General features: G+C 46.1%; 1 protein-coding gene across 3 annotated transcripts; it reads left to right on the forward strand.

Moving 5' to 3' along the window:
- The first annotated feature begins 529 nt into the window (after positions 1 to 529).
- Positions 530 to 20,084, forward strand: PRUNE1 (prune exopolyphosphatase 1). Of its 3 annotated transcripts, none has more exons than XM_043576223.1 (8): positions 530 to 1,239; positions 8,448 to 8,540; positions 9,075 to 9,277; positions 12,090 to 12,274; positions 12,867 to 13,025; positions 13,652 to 13,746; positions 15,597 to 15,755; positions 18,138 to 20,084. In XM_043576223.1, exons 1-8 carry the CDS (start codon positions 1,201 to 1,203, stop codon positions 18,564 to 18,566), a joined length of 1,362 nt encoding a protein of 453 aa, XP_043432158.1. In that variant the 5' UTR covers positions 530 to 1,200; the 3' UTR covers positions 18,567 to 20,084. The 3 variants fall into 3 exon arrangements, with proteins under 3 accessions (XP_043432158.1, XP_043432159.1, XP_043432160.1); XM_043576224.1 differs by lacking the exon at positions 530 to 1,239 and adding an exon at positions 6,756 to 7,311; XM_043576225.1 differs by lacking the exons at positions 530 to 1,239; positions 8,448 to 8,540; positions 12,090 to 12,274; positions 12,867 to 13,025 and having other exon boundaries at positions 9,202 to 9,277.

Here is a 20,084-nt window from a genome sequence, read left to right on the forward strand (position 1 = left end):
TTTTTTCTTTCTTTCTTTCTAGAAATGGAACTGGTTGGGCTGTGCCCCTGGTGGTGCAGAAGGTGTGGAGGACTCCCCAGGCTCTGGGAAGAGAGGCAGCAGAGACAGAACTAGCTGAGCAAGCAGGAGATCGAATGAATACCCCTGTGCCCTGGTCCTTGTTCCCAGCACAGGCCTCAGCTTCTCATCAGTCACCTCCTCTCAGTTCCTAGGGGGGCAGGGAGGGTCCAGCAGGAAAAGCTGTCGGTAAGAAATAAAGGGATGGATCAATAAAGGAGGGGGTATTTGATGATGAGAGTACATTTATTTGTAGTAGTCTGCATACCGTGGAGCTGGAAGGTGGCAGTTGAGGGAGGTTGGAACCCAGCTCTACATTCTGAAGGGCTCTCCTAACTCGACTGGCAGGGCTGTGTCAGGATGAAACTTCAAGCAACTATGAAGGCTGAAACGTCAGTTTGAACAATTAGGGAGGCAGGAAGCAAAAAACCCAGGTTACAACAGTCCAGGAAAAGGAGGAGACGTTTGCTGAGGCTATAGAAAAAAACAGGCCACCAAGTTGTAAAGCAGCAGGAGTTGGCAAGAGACCGTAGTAGGTATTAAAAAGAGATGTCAAAGACTATTCTATTGTTTTAATAACACGGACAATCAGAAAATTGGTGGCAAAGGGTCAGTTTGGTGAAGAGGAGAATTCGAGAAAGGAAGACTAAGCTGTTTTTGCCATGTATAATTTAAGACGTCAACCAGATGCTCCATGTAATGTATGGAAAGATGCTATACTTAGCCTGAGTCGAGAGGGGAAGTTCAGATGCCACAAATATAGGTCACACTGACACATATACATTTCTCTGTCAAATGAGTAATCTCGGAAAACTCGCCTTCCTTCGATTCTTGTGGCCATTTCGGAGCTTCTGAACTACGTTTCCCAGCACGCCCTGCGCCACGCCCCACTTCGCCCCTCCGGGAAGGGGTCCCGTGAGTCTCTGGGCGCAGAGCTCCGCCTCCGCCGCTGGGGGCGCGGCGACGTCGGACTCCAGGAGAGTCGGATTACGCACTTCCTCCGGGGTTGGGGCCGAATCGCTGTGTGGCGGGTTCGAGTCCCGCCTCCTGACTTTCGCCCCAAGCCCCTGAGTCCGAGGCGGGGAGCATTCGCCTGGTAACGTCTCCACGGCCAGGGGCGGTGGCACACCTTGGGACTTCGCCATGGAGGACTACCTGCAGGGTTGTCGAGCCGCTCTGCAGGTAACGGATCCCGGTCTGTGACTGTAAGGAATGGAGTATGAGGTCCAGGAAGAACGAAGATGTGGGATCTGGGGACCCCCGAGGGTGTGTGGGGAAGGAGCACAGAATTGTGGGGAGGGGGCTTGGGATCAGATCAGTCTTGGGGCCGGAGGAGTGAGGAACGAGAACCTAGCTCGGGGGAATGCTGCTCAGTCTCCCCGTTTTTGGCTCCTGCCTTTGGAGTTTCCCCAAGAGCTGGGAGGGGGAATCGTGGGTCTGGGAACTGCATCTGAGCCTCTGCTCGCTGTCGCCTGGGTCAGCTCCGTCAAAAGGTGAAGGACTGTGGTGCCGCCAGTCGTGCCCCGCGGGGTGTATTTATCTCTTTCTCCCCGCCCCTCTTTCAGTTCTCCGCTCGCAGGGCCTCCTTGGCCCTTTGGCCTCCCTGTGAGCCCCGGGGGTAGGAGGGAACCAGTGTCCACAGCCTTATTGCCTCAGAAGGGCTGTTTTTGTCTGGCGGGCCGAACTCATTCTAGATTTGAGGTGGTCATGGTGTTTTACTTTAAATTTGGTTTTAAGCTAAACATGCTCAGTACTGCAGGCGTATCAGTTGTTGACCCAAAACTTGCATTCCTTTGCCTTCAGTTTTCTTCTTTGGCCTTAACCCACATGTAAATTACGTAAGAATCCCTCGCCAGGAAGGGATAAGCTCAAAGTGTGTTTGGAATCAAAACTATAAGCTTGATTTCTGAATGCTTTGTGGCTTATTTACGGTGCCCTGAGCTGGTTGGAATTTCCCAGCCATGCTGACTGGTCATGCACATTAGGCTGCTACTCCCAGTTAGCAGCACAAAGCTGACCAGACAGAGGCTGGAAGAGGTCCCTTGGCCCCTGCTACCTCAAGTGACACTGCCCCTGTGGAGACCTAGACAGATGGTTGACTATGCTTTCCTTTTGAAGTATCTTTATTTTGAAGTATCTTTAAACTCTGCAGATTCCCTTGGGCGACAGATTCTAGTCTTTAACAAATCCTTAAAGTCACCTCTTTCCTTTTGCAGATTTGGCTTCTGGCATAAATGAATGTCCTCACCTGAAGTATAGGTGACAAAGGACAATTTTAATACCAATTGCACCAAATTTTTCCTTGTGAAATACAAACTTTGGGAAAGTTGACCTAATGTGTAGGGCAGTTTGGAACCAATTCGGTAGGTTACATCTGATTTGCACCATAGGGAGCTCATTGGAGGACTAATGTAGAATCTTTGCGGCACTGTTCCAAGTGCTATGCAGTTGGAACTCCCCCCCCCGCCCCCCCCCCCTGCAGAACCCAAATGACAGGTCTCCTTTCTACCACTTGGTAAAGAGCCCTTAGATCTGAAACCTCACCAAATAGCCTTTCATTGCATGCATCTATCCTAAGTCGTCTTCACTCCAGAGTCCCCCCAGCTTAACAGTATATCTCCTACAGCAGTATGAAGCTGAAAAATACTGGATTTTTCCAGTATTGCTGGTATCCTGAGTTTTCTCTGCCTGCATTCATGCCCCAAGAAGCAAGATCTAGATCTTTATTTTTCCAAACTTGTGAACTTGTGAAGGTGAAGTTGTATCTTAGAGCTCTTATTATCACACAGCCTAGCCGGGGCTGGAAGAAATGAGAAAATCAGACTCTAGGAATCTTAGTGGAGGAACTGGTGACAGGACATACAGGTGGTTGCCAACAATGTAGATTGCTTTTAATTTATAGGGTGCCAGGCTGGTTTAGTCAGTAGAGCATGTGACTCCTGATCTCAGGATCATGAGTTCAAGCCCCACGTTGGGCATATCACTTACTTTAAAAAAGTAAAAATAAATACTAGAGGGGTATTTGGGTGGCTCAGTCAGTTAAGCGTCCGATTCTTGATTTCGGCTCAGGTCATGATTTCACAGTTGGTGAGATCAAGCCCTGCATCAGGCTCCACGTGGTCAGCAGAGCCTCCTTGGGAATGTCTCTCTCCCTCTTTCTCTGCTCTTCTCCTGCTAGTGCTCTCTCTCTCTCAAAATAAATAAACTTAAAATAAATAAATACTAGATTGTTTTTAATTATAGAAGTAGTAAATGTACACTGTGAAAAGATTTAAATACAAAAAAGATACGAAATGAAAAAGATCGTTTATCTTCTCCCCATCTAATTCCCCAGAAGCTGCACCATGATTTCTTGTGTAAAGAGATACATGATTTAGACAGACTCTATTAGGTTTGAGTGTTTCTGTTAAGCTTTGGTATAACTTTTAGGGAAATGTGAATGCTTGACTTTTACATAGGATAGAGACAGCGTTTAACCGGCCAATTCCCCTATTGATTTATTTTTGTTATTTGATACCAGAGAAATTTTTTTAATATATATTTTTTTTATTTGAGAGAGAGAGAGAGAGAGAGAGAATGCGTACTTGAGCAGGGGAGGAGGCTGAAGGAAAGAGAAAAAGAGACAGAATCTCAAGCAGGTTCCACACTCAGCATGGAGCCTGACGTGGGGCTGGATCCCATGACCCTGGGATCACGACCTGAGTAGAAATTAAGAGTCGGCACTGAGGGGCACTCAGCCGACTGAGCCACCCAAGCACCCCTGGTAACCAGAGTAATTTTCTACAGCCTCTGCCACAACGATAGTAAGATGTTCCATTTTATTTATTTATTTTTAGTGTTTATTTGTTTTTGAGAGAGACAGAGACAGAGAGATAGCACGAGTGGGGGAGGGGCGGAGAGAGAAGGAGACACAGAATCCGAAGCAGGCTCCAGGCTCTGAGCTGTCAGCACAGAGCCCGATGTGGGATCAAGACCTGAGCCAAAGTTAGACACTTAACTGATTGAGCCACCCAGGTGCCCCTAGGATGTTCCATTTTAAAAGAAATCCTGTTTAACTAAATATCGTATTCATGGTGACTCATCTTTCACGTCTAGTGGATAAAAACCTTTGCTTCAGGGCGGGGCTGCGTTCAAGTATAGGTGGTATCCATCCAGCTGCCTTCAGATAATGTGTGTTGTCTGCCCTCCTGTATGCATAGGGCAGGAATCAGGAGTGGCCAGCTGTCCTTCTGACAGCACAGTCCTTTCCTCAATATCTATACCATTCTCTGTGCTGGGAGGGCTTCTCTATCCCTGGCTCTTTTTTTCCTTCCCTCATTAACTATTTTGTAGACTAGGTGTCAGACCATATTCAGCTTCAGAAGGGAAGTGGTTGACTTTGCCAGCCCTAGAGCCTATCCTTTCTCCCCACACGAGGCCACAAAGAACATCAGGACACAGTCATTGTTACTACCAGCTTTGGGTGTTTTTGTTTGTCTGTTTAAGAAAGAAAAGTTTATATTTACTTGGGGTGCTCAGATTTCATTTCTTCCACTGGCAGCTCAGGTTTCCTCCTGCTCTAAGTATAGCTATATCTGTCCTGAACTGTTCCTCTGATGGTCAGAAAACCAAAGCAGTTTGGCTTTGCTTTCAACTGGTGGGGGATGGGGGGAGAGGTGGAGGGTTAAGAGATACACACGCTCCTCCTAGATGAAGAGAAGGGTGCCTTATAAGTTGGGCAGCCCAGGACAGTTTAGTTTATTCAGATATAACCATTTATTGCACCCTTTTTTATCCTCACAAGTGTCCCCATTTGAATAACAGAATGTATGGTCACTAAGTCATAAACTATGTTAAAAGTTAAGATACATGCCCACGAAAAGAGGGCGAGCTCCTTAGGGTAGAAGCTCCATATGAGGGCTGCAGGTGCTGGAAGCTGGAGGTCTAGTGGAAGAGTATTGCTCTGGCCTGGGTGGCCAGGGGAGGCATCCCAGAGACAGGGCCTTCAGGTGGCATGAAGAGGCAGGGACCGGTAGGGAAAGGAGAAGATGGAAGGCAGCTACAGAGCAGACACGTATGGGTTATCTCATTTAATCCTCGTCACAACTGCATGAAATCGGTTACACGATTATCATTTTTAAATGAGGCTTGGAGAGGCCGAAGTCCCATAACAGGTAAGAAGCAAAGCTGGGAGGGGTGCCTGGGTAGCTCAGTCGGTTTCCGACTTAGGCTCAGGTCGTGATCTCGCAGTTTGTAAGTTCAAGCCCTGCGTCAGGCTCTATGCTGACAGCTCGGAGCCTGGAGCCTGCTTCAGATTCTGTCTCCGTCTCTCTCTGCCCCTCCCCTGCTCATGCTCTGTCTCTCTCTGTCTCTCAATAATAGGTAAATGTTAAAAAAAAAATTAAGAAGCAGAGCTGGGATTCAACCCTAGTCGGCGACCTCTTCACATGACAGTTCTGCCGCTTAAAGGGCAGAGCTGGGAATATACACAGCATGTATTGTGGGTGGTGAGTAGACCGGACAGGCTGGGATGATGGTGGACCGTGACAGGGGAGGGGAATGCCACCATAGCCTCTGCTCAGGCCTGCTTCAAGATGGGCTGAAAGCCCAGAGGACTCCTTTGATATTCATTCCTTTGGGTTGCTATCTGGGCTTGAACAAGCACAAGGGGCTAGTTATTCCCCTTCCTGTGGATATCCTCTCAGAGTCACGGAGTTGTATGTGGCGCCTACTTCCTGCTCTCCTGCTTAGCCCCCCTCCATGCTGGGGATCTGACCCATCCTCATTCAGCTGGAGCAGCACTAGTGTGAGTGAGTTTTGGAAAGTTTCTCAGAGGGCCCAGCACGAGGGGGGTCCCACTTGCTCTGCCTTTTCTCTGTTCCTCTTACCTTATTTCTCTAGAGTCCGGGCCATATGGCCGCTCGTGTTTACACAGTTCCCTTTCCAGTGAACACAGTGCCTTCCCTTGCTGCTTCAGTGAGCAAGCTATCTCCACAGTCACTTACCTCAAGTGCTGTGTTGTCACTCTGGTCTGCAGCCATCTGGGCAGTTCTCGGTATCCGGGAAACGGGGACTTTCTCCGGTATCCGAAGGAGAAATTGCAAGTTAGAGGAGTTAATATAGGACTGAATTCTCCCTTTATGTAGGAAAAGAGTTTAATATTGAAAAGAATCTCCCCTCCCTTGTGTCGTTAGTGTGAGTGGGTCTGGCCTGCCATCCTCTTGAGGTAGGCTTAGAGAAATGGGTGCAGGGGAGAACCTAAGGGCAGACTTTCCCCGCAGGTCCTTTGTGCGAAACCTCTGCCTTTTGTACTTCTCTGAGGGTGGGAGTAGGAGATATGGGGGGTGGGGGGTAGTTTAAAATAAAAAAACTTGTGTGTGTGGGGCGCCTGGGTGGCTCCATCAGTTAAGCATCCAACTCTTGATTTTGGTTCAGGTCATGATCTCACAGTTCATGAGTTTGAGCCCTATGTTGGGCTCTGCACTGACAGTGTGGAGTCTGCTTGGGATTCTCTCTCTCTCTCTCTCTCTCTCTCTCTCTCTCTCTCTCTCTCTCTGTCTCTCTGTCTCTCTGTCTCTGCCCCTCTCCTGCTTGTGCTATCTCTCAAAATAAGTAAATAAACTTAAAAAACACAAACAAAAAAACCTGAGGCACCTGGCTGGCTCAGTTGGAAAATCATCTGACTCTTGATCTTGGGGTTGTGGGATCCCATGTTGGGTGTAGAGCCCATGTTGGGTGTAGAAATTATTTAAATAAATAAAACTTAAGGAGAAAAAAAAACCTGTTTAGTTACTGGATAGGGCGATTTATGCCACCAAAAGTCCTCTAAAATTGTACCTTTCTAGCTGTAGCTTTCTGGGGGAGGGAGGGTAACAACCAAATAGGCAAGATGATTCTAGGTTCCCCCAGATTCCCTTTCTTCCTATTGCTTGCTTGATAACTATTGCTTGCTATGTTTTGTTCCTCTGAACCCCATTCCTACTTTTCTAAACTCTTGGCATCTAGTAAATCTTCCCTGATTGAAGAAGTCAGAGTGTTTGGATTTTTACCTGAAAACCTAGCAGTTTTCAACTGGGAGTGATTTTGCGCTCCCGGGGAATATTTGGCACATCTGGAGACATTTTTGATTCTCATGACTGGGTGTGCTACCAGCATCTTGTGGGTACAGTCTGGGGTTGCTGCCAAACTTCTCCCACACAGGACAGCCCCTACAACAAAGAACGATCCAGGCCAAAATGCCACTGGTGCTGAAATTAGGAAACTCTGCTGTAACTGGTAGGTCTCATTTTGTTTTTATCTCTTCCTCTCTCAGAAGCACGCTGAGGTGTAAGTTCCAAAGTAAATTTGTAAGAGAGAATTCTTGTGCCCTAAACTGAGCCATGGACATAATTCTTAAAGTACCTACCTCTTCAGGTTGTTATTTAAGACTCTGATAGCTAGGGAGACACAAGGGAACAAGGTTAATACTAACAGCAGATATCCCTCCCTCCTCAGTTCTTATCAGCAGCTGGACTTTTCAAAACTTTAAAAATAAAAGTTCCAGGGCACCTGGCTGTCTCAGTTGGTAGAACGTGCAACTCCTGATCTCAGGCTCATGAGTTCGAGCCCCACATTGGGTATAGAGGTTACTTTAAAAATAATAATAATGATAGTAATAAAGGGCTGGGGGCATTTTCATGGATTGGGTAACTGGATCATGGACTAGATTTTATTTTACCTTTATTTTCAAAAGCTCTTCGCCTCTTATGATTTAGAAGTGTATGGATGTTTTTCCCTATTTGAAAACAGCAGGGTCAGGGGAGGAAACTGGGGTTGATGCAGCCTGACTATCACCTATCCCAACTGTTCTATCTTTGATTTCTCGAGTGCCCAAAGAGGCGTAAGACGTTACAGAATTATTTACTGCTGTTCTTTAAGTTAACAATCAAGGAGGAGCGTCTGGGTGGCTCAGTCGGTTGGGTGTCCGACTTCGGCTCAGGTCATGATCTCACGGCCCGTGAGTTTGAGCCCCGCATCGGGCTCTGTGCTGATAGCTCAGAGCCTGGAGCCTGCTTTGGATTCTGTGTCTCCCTCTCTCTCTGCCCCTAACCCACTCACATTCTGTCTCTCTCAAAAATAAATAAATATTTTTTTTTTTTAATTAAAAAAAAAACAATCAAGGAGACAGCGTAGTAGAAGAAAGGGCACTTTTCTACCTCCTGGTTGGATGTGGAATGCTTAAACTTAGCAACACACAGGTGGCCTGTCTGCTAATATCCTCATCCATGAAATGAGGACTGTCATAAGATTGGCTGACCCACCTCCTCTGTGAAGATCAGTGAGAGGGTGTGTGGGAAGCCCTGCTCAGGTGTAAGGGCAGTGGAAACAGACAAAGGTATGTCTGCTAGCGTCCCATTCTCATTCCTCAACAGGAGTCCCGGCCGCTACATGTTGTGCTGGGAAATGAAGCCTGTGACTTGGACTCCATGGTGTCAGCTCTTGCCCTGGCTTTTTACCTGGCAAAGGTGAGTACTTAGCAACAGAGTCCTTGAGAATGAAAAGATCTGGATCCAAGACCCAGCTCTGCCACTTTACACCAGTTACCTTTGGGTCAGTTAAATCCCTTAACCTTACTGAGTCTCAGGTCACAATCTCTAAAATCTGAAATGATGCTATTTTGCAGTGCCCTTGGGAGGATCAAATGAGTAGATGTATGTTGAAGAATTTGTAAATCATAAGGCAAATTCAAGCTGTTTATTATTTGAGTTCTTCTGGGTACCAGTGATCTCATGCCCAGGTCAGCTCTTAAGGATTAATAATCCCTTCTCTGCAGCATCTAGAACCAGGTCTTTTCCATGAATTGTCTTCTTGACCTTCATGTATACTAAGAAGGAGAGAAGGCAAGAGTTGTCCTTTTGTTTTTATCAACTGGGTAGTTGTGGCTTTGAGAAAGGCAATTACTTCCCCAAGATCATATCTCCTCTGGTTCCAATAATCTTGTTACTTTTCCTGTCTATGCCAAAACATTGCCATATGTTCTTTTCACTTTCCTTATCCAGACAACAGAGACTGAGGAAGTCTTTGTGCCAGTTTTAAATATAAAACGTTCTGAGCTACCTCTACGAGGTGACAACGTCTTCTTCCTTCAGAAGATTCACATTCCAGAGTCCCTCTTGATTTTCCGGGATGAAATTGACCTCCATGCCTTGCACCAGGCTGGCCAACTCACCCTTATCCTTGTTGACCATCATGTCTTACCCAAGTAAGTGGAAGGAAGTTAAGCCAATATTTAACATGTGCCATGTTGAGCTCTGATGAGTAAGAAATAAAGAGAGGAAGAATTTCTGCTCTTGGGGATCTCACAGGCTAATTGCAATTGCTGGGTTATATCAGATATAGAAAATCAACAGAAAATATTGTTAGTTCTCCAGTTATGCAAGTAACAAAAAGAAATAGAAACACAGAGAAGTCAAACTAAAGGATAACTCAGAAATAATTTAAATCTGCCTTTAGTACCATTATTTTGTGGCAGATTCACTGTAACAGAAGCCTTTGAATAATGGTTGCAACTGTTTGGGTTTTTTTTAATATTTTTTGAGATGAGAGCATGTGTGCAGATTTGGGGGAGGGGCAGAGAGAGGGAGAGAGATGGGGACAGAGGATCTGAAGTGGGCTCTGCTCTGACTCAGACTCACCAACTGTGAGATCATGACCTGAGCCAAAGTCCGATGCATAACTGACTGAGCCACCCAGGCGCCCCAGTTGCAGGTCTTTTTAATTTTAATCTTTAAATATATTTTTATTTTCTTTTAAGTTTATGTATTTATTTTTAAGAGAGAGAAAGCATGTGTGTGGGGGGTTGGGAGTAGGGAAGGGACACGCAGAGAGAGAGAGAATCGCAATTCACATTGTCAGCACAGAGCCTGATGTGGGGCCTGATCCCACAAACCGTGAGATCATGTCCTGAGCTGAGATTGAGTCAGATGCTTATCGACTGAGCCACCCAGGTGCCCCAACTCTTTTTAATTAAAAAACAAATTTTTAAAAAAATTTTTTAATGTTTATTTTTAAAAGAGAGAGACTGAATGCAAGCAGGGGAGGGGCAGAGAGAGAGATAGACACAGAATCTGAAGCAGGCTCCAGGCTCTAAGCTGTCAGCACAGAGCCCGACACAGGGCTCGAACTCACAAACTGTGAGATCATGACCTGAGCTGAAGTTGGACACTTAACCGACTGAGCCACCCAGGGGTCCCTTTTCTTAATTTTTTTTTTTTTTCAACGTTTATTTATTTTTGGGACAGAGAGAGACAGAGCATGAACGGGGGAGGGGCAGAGAGAGAGGGAGACACAGAGTCGGAAACAGGCTCCAGGCTCCGAGCCATCAGCCCAGAGCCTGACGCGGGGCTCGAACTCACGGACCGCGAGATCGTGACCTGGCTGAAGTTGGACACTTAACCGACTGTGCCACCCAGGCGCCCCCCTTTTCTTAATTTTTAAAAAGCAAAATTATTTTGGGGGGACGCTTGTGTGGCTCAGTCAGTTAAGCATCTGACTCTTGGTTTTCAGCTTAGGTCATCTCACAGTTTGTGATTTCAAGCCCTGTATCAGGCTTTGTGCCAAGCAGCTTGGAGCCTGCTTGGGATTCTCTCTCTCTCCCTCTCTCTCTCTCTCTCTCTCTCAAAATAAATAAATAAAATTAAAAAAAAACAACAAAAAAACAAAATTCCTCCACTTACGCTCTGTTTCTCTCTCTCTCAAAAATAAATAAACATTAAAAAAAAAAGTGGGGGGGGGTGCCTGGGTGGCTCAGTCAGTTAAGCATCTGACTTTGGCTCAGGTCATGATCTCGTAGTTCATTAGTTCGAACCCCACGTCAGGTTCTATGCTAACAGCTAAGAGCCTGGAGCCTGCTTCGGATCCTGTGTCTCCCTCTTTCTCTGCCCCTCCTCCACTTACGCTCTGTTTCTCTCTCTCTCAAAAATAAATAAACATAAAAAAAATTTTTTAAAAAGCAAAATTATTTCCTACAAAAGAAAATATCTCAGTGTCATTGTGACGGGTGTTAGCAGTGTGTGGTAACTGACCCTCGAGAGGACAAATAGGTGTGTAGAGGATAGAGTAGTGAAATATACTGGAGGGGAGCAGATGATACGAGGGAAAGTTTCCTAAGAGAGTTGACCCTTGATCTCACTCTTGAGTGTTTGCTCTTGGAATGGGGAGGTGAGGTAGTTAGGAAGAGCATCCAGGCAGAGAGAGGAATTAATATAAGCAAAGGCAGGCAGGCATGAAATAGCATGGTAGATTGGGAGAAATGGAATTTGTTATGCATGGCTGGAGCATAAAATGTGACCCAGAAGTAGGACATAGGAAGAGGTGAGACTAGGGAGGTGGATGAGGCTAGATTTTGGACACCCTTTAGGCCCTGCCAAGGAGATTAGACTTGATGTTAGGATAGTGGGGAGCTATTGTGAATTATATTTTATCCAGATCCTGACAGAATCAAATTTGCATTTTTCAGATGATCACTCAGCAGCTTTGTGGAGGATAGCTTAGGAGGGCCTGAGACGGGAAGTGGGTGTTTGGTTGGGAAATTGTTGGAACGATCTAGGTGAGAGATATTGAGGGCTTAGAATAAGGCGATAGCAGAGGGTTGGAAAGGAGGAGACGGATAAGGATTGAGGTAGAGTCCATAGGATCTGGTGAACTGTGTGCCATTTGGGTATTAAGCAGATTGAGTGACAGGAGAGACTGAAATACTGGGTGCCAAGCGTGTTAGTCGGAAAGGCAGCTCCTAAGGAGATCAAATACGTGGATGAGATGCTTGTCGCTGATACTTCACCAAGTTCACTTATATACTATTTTTTCCCGTTTATATACTATTTAAAGATGACTTCGGTTCTCACATGAAAGAAAAGAATTGAGAGCAGTGAGGCCGAGGTGGAAGTGACCAAAGTTCTTAAGTGTTTGCCTAAGATGTGCATTTTCCTTCATGGGTGAGGTGGAGCTTTGGTTACAAGCAGCTGGAGTCCCCCCACCTATCTTTCTCTTTTCCCCACACCCACTTTCCCACACAGAAGTGACTCGGCCCTAGAGGAGACAGTTGCAGAGGTGCTAGACCATCGACCCATCGAGCAGAGACACTGCCCTCCCTGCCACATTTCAGTTGAGCTGGTGGGATCCTGCGCTACCCTGGTGACCGAGAGAATCCTGCAGGGGGCACCAGAGATCCTGGACAGGCAAACTGCAGCCCTTCTGCACGGTGAGGGTGGCTTTCGGGTTAGTTCCTCCGTGTCCACCCCAGAGGAGAGTGGAAACGTCTAGCCTCTTCTAGCTTAATCATACCCTTTCAAAGCTATCCAGCTCGTATCAAAGGCTGGGTTCTTTCAGGGGGCAATCAGGCATGAAAAGGCTGTGGTGAAAGCAGAAAGGAAGACAGACCTAGAAGCTGCCTATTGGTGGCTATGTGACCTTGAGCAAAGATTTCTCAACCTTTCTTGTTCTCATTTTCTCCATTTGTAAAAAATAAAAAAGAGAGAGAGAGATTGAACTAGACTGTCTCTTCCAACTTCTAGGTGTTTTTAATGGAATTTGGGAGGGAGATCGTGTCTCTCTGACTCGGTCTCAAGATCTCTGAGGGTTGAGCTGCTCAGGCACCCTTTCTGCCTGCCCACATTTTAGTTTGGAATTGGGTGGTCTTACTCAGCACATAGTCCCAGTTCCTCATTTCGTTTCCAGTGTGTTTGCTGCACGCTCTTCCCTGTATTATGTCCACCTGGTTGGAGGGTTGTGTGTGTTCTAGTGGTTGTGAATGGAAGGCCATGGGATTTGAGTCCTGCCTCCTGCCTCCACAGGAACAATCATCCTGGACTGTGTCAACATGGACCTGAAAGTTGGAAAGGCAACCCCAAAGGACAGCAGATATGTGGAGAAGCTGGAGGCCCTCTTCCCAGATCTGCCCAAGAGAAATGACATCTTTGATTCTCTACAAAAGGCAAAGTTTGATGTATCAGGTGTGAAACAGTAAACTGACTTCTCTCCCTCCCGCATGAGAAAACAGATGGACAAGCCTTGTTCACGGTATTTTTGAACACTATTGAAACAGTTTTCAGAGCATGTATAATGCTTTAATCAGAGAGAACTGAGGTAGTATGTGAGTCTGATCATGAGCTAATCAATTGATTTACTATCCTGGCTAATGGGTAGGAGAAGGAGGAATATATTAAGAGTGTCAGAGGTTTCTGGGCTAATCAGAAAGTATATGAGTAAAATCTGCTGAGGGAATGCTAAATTATCTGAGTGAGATCTAGATAATTGTTTAGGGAAGCAGAAGAAACATTTAGGGTAAATATACAAAGGACAAAGGAAGAGAACAAAAAAACTTCCATAATTTGTTACCCAGATACTACCTATTGACCTTAAAAAAAAAAGTACCACATGTACTTACAGAAGGTTAAAACAACACAGAAGGGGGTAAAATAATCTGTTTATAATCATATAATAATTAGTTATCTCCCCTATTGGCCCAAGGAGAGGCTGTGTTTGTTCTCACCTTTGACCCATCTTGGTGTCCTCACCTTCCTGGGCTGGGGACCCTGGGCTCTCTTGTTTGACCCCTGGTCTCACATTCACTGTCTAGGACTGACCACTGAGCAAATGCTGAGAAAGGACCAGAAGACCATTTGCAGACAAGGCATTAAGGTGGCCATTAGTGCAATATATATGGATTTGGAGGTAAGAGCAAGGCGTGGGTGGGGAGAGAAAATCTTCAGTTATATATGTAACCTTGCCCCTCATTGCTGGCTCATCTCCAAAATAAATCTTGTACCCATGTACCTTTCCCTTTCAGCAGACAGGTCTGCTGTCACTCCCACAGTCCGTGACCTCTCACTGCACTACCACAATAGCCTGCATACCGGTTTCCCTGCCTCTGCTCTTGCACCCCTACAAACCATTCTCCCCATAGCAGCCAGAGTCATGTCTTTATAAGGTGTAAGTCTGAAAAAACAAAACAAAACAAAACAAATGTAATTCTGATCACATCAGCTCCCTTCCTTTGCTGCCTTTTCATTGCGCTCCTGATAGAATCTAAAGGCCCCAGGGGCACCTGGCTGTCTAAGTCAGAGGAGCGTGCAACTCCTGATCTCAGGGTCATGGGTTCGAGCCCCACGTTGAGTGTAGAGATTACTTAAATACAACTTAAAAAAAAAAAAAAGAAAAAAAGAATATAACAGCCCTAGAGTGGTTTACAGGACCCTCCTTGATTTGGCGCTCTCTCTCTCTCTCTCTCTCTCTCTCTGACCTCATCTCCTTCCAGCCCCACTCCTGTACTCACAGTGCTATAGCCACACTCATTTTCTTTCTGTTCTTGGGATCCATTAAGCTCATTCCCACCTCAGGGCCTTTGCACTGGCTTTTCCCTCTGCGGAGCTGGCTCTTCCTTATCACTCAGGTCTTAGTTCAGATGTCTCCTCTTATAAGAGGTTTTTCCTGACCACTGTGACTAACATAATATCCTTCGTGCTCAAAAATCTCTAAAATATTTTAAATTTTGTTTTATCCTTAGCAGTTAATGGACTGAAGTGATCAATTTCATGGTTTCCTTGTTTATTGTCTACATTCCTCTGCCAGTTTATCAGCTCCACCAGGGCTGGAGCCCTGTTTCTTCTGTATCGGCACCTTTGACAGTACCTGGCGCATAGCCGGTGCTCAGTAAATTTTGTTGAATGGTGAATGAGTGTAACTTTGATAACGGTATTTTACTACCTGGTTCCATATCATATTCATTTTAAATCATTTGGCAACTGGATCTGAACACATCTTGCCATAGTCTGTACAGCTTTCTATAAATACTGTGTAAAACTACTGAATAATTTTAATAAAACAAAATGGCCTGGTCTCTTCCCTTGCTGCCTAGTTTGGGAAACAAACATAAGAGTAGAAAAGGCTTGCCAAATAGCATAAATTGACACAGTGAGAAATTGACACGTGAGATATGCCAAGGACAGAGAAAAGCCCTGATCTGGATCGGCTGGTAGTAGTATTCAGTAGAGGAAATACCACATGAGACTTTGGAGAAGAGTAGAGATTGGCAAAGAATGAAGAGCCAATGATACACTTGTCCCATGTGTGTTACCGGTGTGTGCCATTGTTCTATTAGAATGAAAATACCCATGAGGCGAAGACCTTGCTTAAAAAATGGCAAGAGCAGGAGAGCGTTGTACGTGCCAGGCATGTTACATACGCAATCATGTTTTAATTCTTAAAATAGGCACATGGTAAATCTTTTATCCTCAAACTTAAGTCCAGAGAGGTTGATACAACTCCTTAATGGTACAGCTAATAGTTACCTATCAGAGCTGATCTTCAAACCAGTTCTGTCTGAACGCAAAACCTGTATTTTCCCCATACTACATACTGCTTCCCGGCACACAGAGAACACAGAGTAAATATTGGATACCTTTTTTCTGGAGAACAAGACCCAGGTTAACATGGAAAGATACCCTTTGTGAACACGTTTTGTTACTGGTGACAAGGAGAGTCCAGCGGTAGCCCTTTTCATTGCCCCATTTCTTCTTTTTCAGGCCTTCCTGCAGAGGTCTGGCCTCATTGCAGACCTCCATGCTTTCTGCCAGGCGCACAACTGTGATGTCCTGGTCGCCATGACTATCTTTTTCAACACTCACAATGAACCAGTGCGGCAGCTGGCTATTTTCTGTCCCCATGCAGCGCTCCGAATGATGGTGAGTCTCTGTCTCTTCTCCAGCCTGAGGTCCCTACAGAGCTCTGCTTGTGAGCACTGCCCAGTGCTGTAAAGACCTCTGCTTGGTTTTTGTGTTTACACAGAAGTCCTTTGACCTCTTTCCAGAATCCTCCCTCCCTGCCCTTCCCCATTCTCTCTATATGTGAATAGCCTTAGTCATACTGTTAAGAGAGATTCAAAGGGAATTAGAGACACAGTTCCCACTTAGAAGGACCTTGAAATCAGATTAAAAGACAGTGTTATAAATCTGGAGTTAAAATTCGATTCTCAGCCTAATCTTTAATCTTCACCCCAGAAAATCAGTTCCTTCCTTTTTACCCTATGGCCTTGAAAATGGGAAACTCAAGAGAAGCCTTTTCTACTACTTAACTGTGCAGCGATGAATGACAGTGTCTAATGCTAATTCTGTAGAAAAGGGATTGAAGCACAGGTGTTCCTTCCTGATCTGTTTGGCCACCTTTCCCACTTCTTCCCCTTTCTTTTCCTCTGTTGGTTACTGGGCAATTAGCCCAGGGAAGAAGAATTTAAAAGTGGACGCGAGGGGAACCTGGGTGACTCAGTTGGTTGGGCGTCCGACTTCAGCTCAGGTCATGATCTCACGGTCCGTGAGTTCAAGCCCCACATGAGGCTCCGTGCTGACAGCTCAGAGCCTAGAGCCTGCTTCAGATTCTGTGTCTCCTCCTCTCTCTGCCCCTCCCCTCCTCATGCTCTGTCTCTCTCTGTCTCTCTCTGTCTCTCTCTCAAAAATAACATTTAAAAATTAAAAAAAAAAAGTGGATGTGAGGCAGTCCAGGGACTTTGGGGTTTATTGGGCTACGTGAAGGCTGCTAAAGACTGGTCTGCATACAGCCTGATAATCTTTTGCATCCATGGAAGGTATGTCACCCTTTCTTCTCTTCCACAAAGCAAATGTGATTTCATTCAGTGGAAGGTAGTTTGGCACTGTGGAAAGAAGTAGTTTTTGTGTTTTTGGTTTTTTTTTTAACGTTTTATTTTTTGAGAATATGAGCAGGGGAGGGGCAGAGAGAGAGGGAAACACAGAATCCAAAGCAGACTCAACTGACTGAGCCACCCAGGTACCCCAGAACTACAGTTTTAAAAGGCAGATGGACACGTTTTCTGTCCCAGATTTGCCACTTACCTGCTCTCTGAGCTCAGGCAAGTCAGTTGAGTTCTGAATCTGTACGTGGCATAGTATTACCCACTGATTAGCCTGATGTGCTCATTAAACCTAATATCGTACGTAAAGTACATTGCTGGGCACAGAGTAAGCACTGAATAAATGGTGGCTCTCACTAATCGTGTCCCGAAGGAAAGGGTGCTTTGGCCATGGGAAGTGTCTCTCCCACCTTCCTAAGTGTCCCCACCTTCCCCCCCACCACACCCTTGCAAAGTTCTGCAGATAACAGAGGGTTCCCCCACTGTCCAGGCTGCCTCTGCACTGGGAAATGGGAAAGAGGTTTCACAGCGTGTCCTGCCATTTCGTCTCTTCCTCCTCTGTTGGAAACAATAGAAGAGAGTGGTTTAGAACACTGGTTTTGGTGGCAGACCTGGCTTCAAGTGTCAGTTTTGCTTCATTCAAACTGTGACCTTAGGCAAGTTACTTCATCTAAGCCTCTGTTTCTCTACCTGTGAATGAAGGTAATACTAATCCAAATTTTAGAGGGTAATTGTGACGATTAAATGAGGTAATATGTGGAAGTGGTCAGGCTCAGCACCACGCCTGATGTACCTCCCACCCCCACTTTGATCTGTTCATTCTTTCTGCCTCTGTCTTGCCCCTGACCTCAGTCTACATGTGTGTCTCATTCTAGCTAAGGATAGAGTTCAAGTTTTTGAGCACAGATATACACTTGGAAACAACACTAGGTCAGGGGGTCCTGGGTTCTGGTTCAGACTCCCATCATCTACGTGCTTTTGCTCAAGATGCTTAATCTCTCCAGGCTTGGGTTTACAAAAATTAAATATATGATCTCAATTGGGGCGCCTGGGTTGCTCAGTCGGTTAAGCGTCCTATTTCAGCTCACATCCTGATCTCGCAGTTCATGGGTTCGAGCCCCGTGTCTGGCTCTGGGCTGATGGCTCAGAGCCTGGAGCCTGCTTCGGATTCTGTCTCCCTCTCTCTCTGCTCCTCCCCCACTCACATTCTGTCTCTCTCTCTCTCTCTCTGTGTCTGTCTTAAAAATAAACATCAAATGTTTCTTCTGTTTCTAAATACTATATGTATTCGCAGTAATACTGAACTCTGGCTGATTTAATCAAAAGTGTTTCTCCTTTTATAAGGGAAGCCTCTAACTTAAGAGACCCCAGCTGTTTGCTTCACCACCTCACGTACCATCTCCCCATCTTGTCTCCTCTTTAGATCTGTGGAGTTCTGGAATGCTCCCACTCTCCGTCCCTGAAGCTGACCCCTGCCCCAAGCACCCACCCTAACCTCCAGGCCTATCTTCAGGGCAACACCCAGGTATCTCGGAAGAAACTTCTGCCTCTGCTCCAGGAGGCCCTGTCAGCATATTCTGACTCTGTGAAGATCCCGTCAGGGCAGCCCGAGACCGAGGGTGTGTGCAGGGAGCAGGCGGACAAGGACTTGGACAGGGCGGGGAGCTCCCTGGTGCCTGGACTGAGTCAAGATGAGGAGGAGCCTCCACTGCCCCCCACGCCCATGAACAGCCTGGTGGACGAATGCCCCCTGGATCAGGGGCTGCCAAAACTCTCAGCTGAGGCCATCTTCGAGAAGTGCAGTCAGATCTCACTGTCACAGTCGACTGCTGCCTCACTGTCTCAGAAGTGACTGCTGGGGGCGGTCGGGGTAGGGAGGGCGGTTGCTTGAACCACCTCAGTTGCACGTGTTGAGATGTGTCAGCAGTTCTGACTTCGGTGCTCTGGGGTCTGGTGTACTGTTTTCGTGAACCTGGGAGGAGAAAGAAGTGAAAGAAAACAGTTGCTTGAGGGATGGCTTTTGGCCTTTTCTCCAGATCTCTACCCATTAGACAGATTATATTATTTAATTTAATTCTCCAAATCTGCACTGACTCTCCTCTGTTTCGTTGGCCAGGGGCACAAGGTAGTACCTGCATAGCTGCAGCAGAGCGGCACAGGAAAGCATACCCCAGCAGTGCCCTCAGTAAGGCTCTTCAACAGAACCGGTATCTCTCATGAAACCAAGCAATCATTGTCTCCTTGTATTCATTTATTCTCTTATTCATTCAGGTATTTATTGGTTACCTCCTTTAAGCTAGATAGAAGAGAGAGTGTGCTTTTGGAAACTTCTCTTGCTGTTTTCAGCCTTCAGCAGAATCCGGCCCCATGATTCCTCTTTCTGCCCCCAGTTAAGTGGTGGTATCTAAGGCCGAGGTGGCCACAGTTGTGTTCTGAGCTCATTCTGACTCTTTTAGGATTGTTGGGAGGCCATTATCTTCTGTCCTGGTCAGCTGGCGTGGCTCTCAGTTTCTGGGATACCCCAGAGCCACGGGGACCCTGAAAAGACCCAGAAGACCCCTGGTTCTTGAGAGTTCAGGAGACACCCAGGAAGGCCTTAAGACCATATAGGCACTCTTCCCAAAAGACAGCAAAAGTGCAGTGAGAGCCCCGGCTCTATGCCCTGCTTTGGTGGCCCCAAATTCCTTGTCCATCTCGTTCTCTTCTTGTTCATATCGAAGGGAACATGGAGTTCTAATACTGAGTGCCATGAACTATGTCTCTCTTGGCAAGACCCTTCATTTCTCTAGGTCTCATTTTCCCCATCTGTAAGACCAAGGGTCTGGGCTAGATGTTCTCTGGTATTCTGGGATCTGCCTCTTTTGCCATCTCTCCCCTGCTTCTGTGTGTGTGTGTGTGTGTGTGTGTGTGTGTGTGTGTGTATTTTATTTGTGTTTTCCCTGGGAAAGCTCAGGGTGGGTGAATTGTATTTATATGTGATTGTACCAAGGGACTCAGCCTCATGTAGCATGTACAGGGGTGTGATTCATACCGTAGTGACCCACAGAGCACTCCCCCACTGACTCGTTCTGCATGTGTAGAGTCTCCCTTTTGCCTTCAGACCAACCTGCTCCCCTTTTTCCTACCCCACGGCCCTATTCCATGTAAGTTGCCAGTGGTTCCACTGAACAGTGGGATGTGTGACAGTTTTGGCATGACGTCTTCAGTAAGAGGGGGATGATGTGACTTCGCTTTAGGGGATGATGTCTGTAGCCATTGGAAGGTAAAAATAGTGGTGTGATTTCTGAACCAAAGGAATTTATGTTTTGTAACTCGGGTACCTTATTTTGCATTTTGTTAAAGTATTAAATACTTTTTTTTTTTTCCTGTT

Source organism: Prionailurus bengalensis, chromosome C1, assembly GCF_016509475.1.
Source record: "Prionailurus bengalensis isolate Pbe53 chromosome C1, Fcat_Pben_1.1_paternal_pri, whole genome shotgun sequence".
Classification (NCBI taxonomy): domain Eukaryota; kingdom Metazoa; phylum Chordata; class Mammalia; order Carnivora; family Felidae; genus Prionailurus; species Prionailurus bengalensis.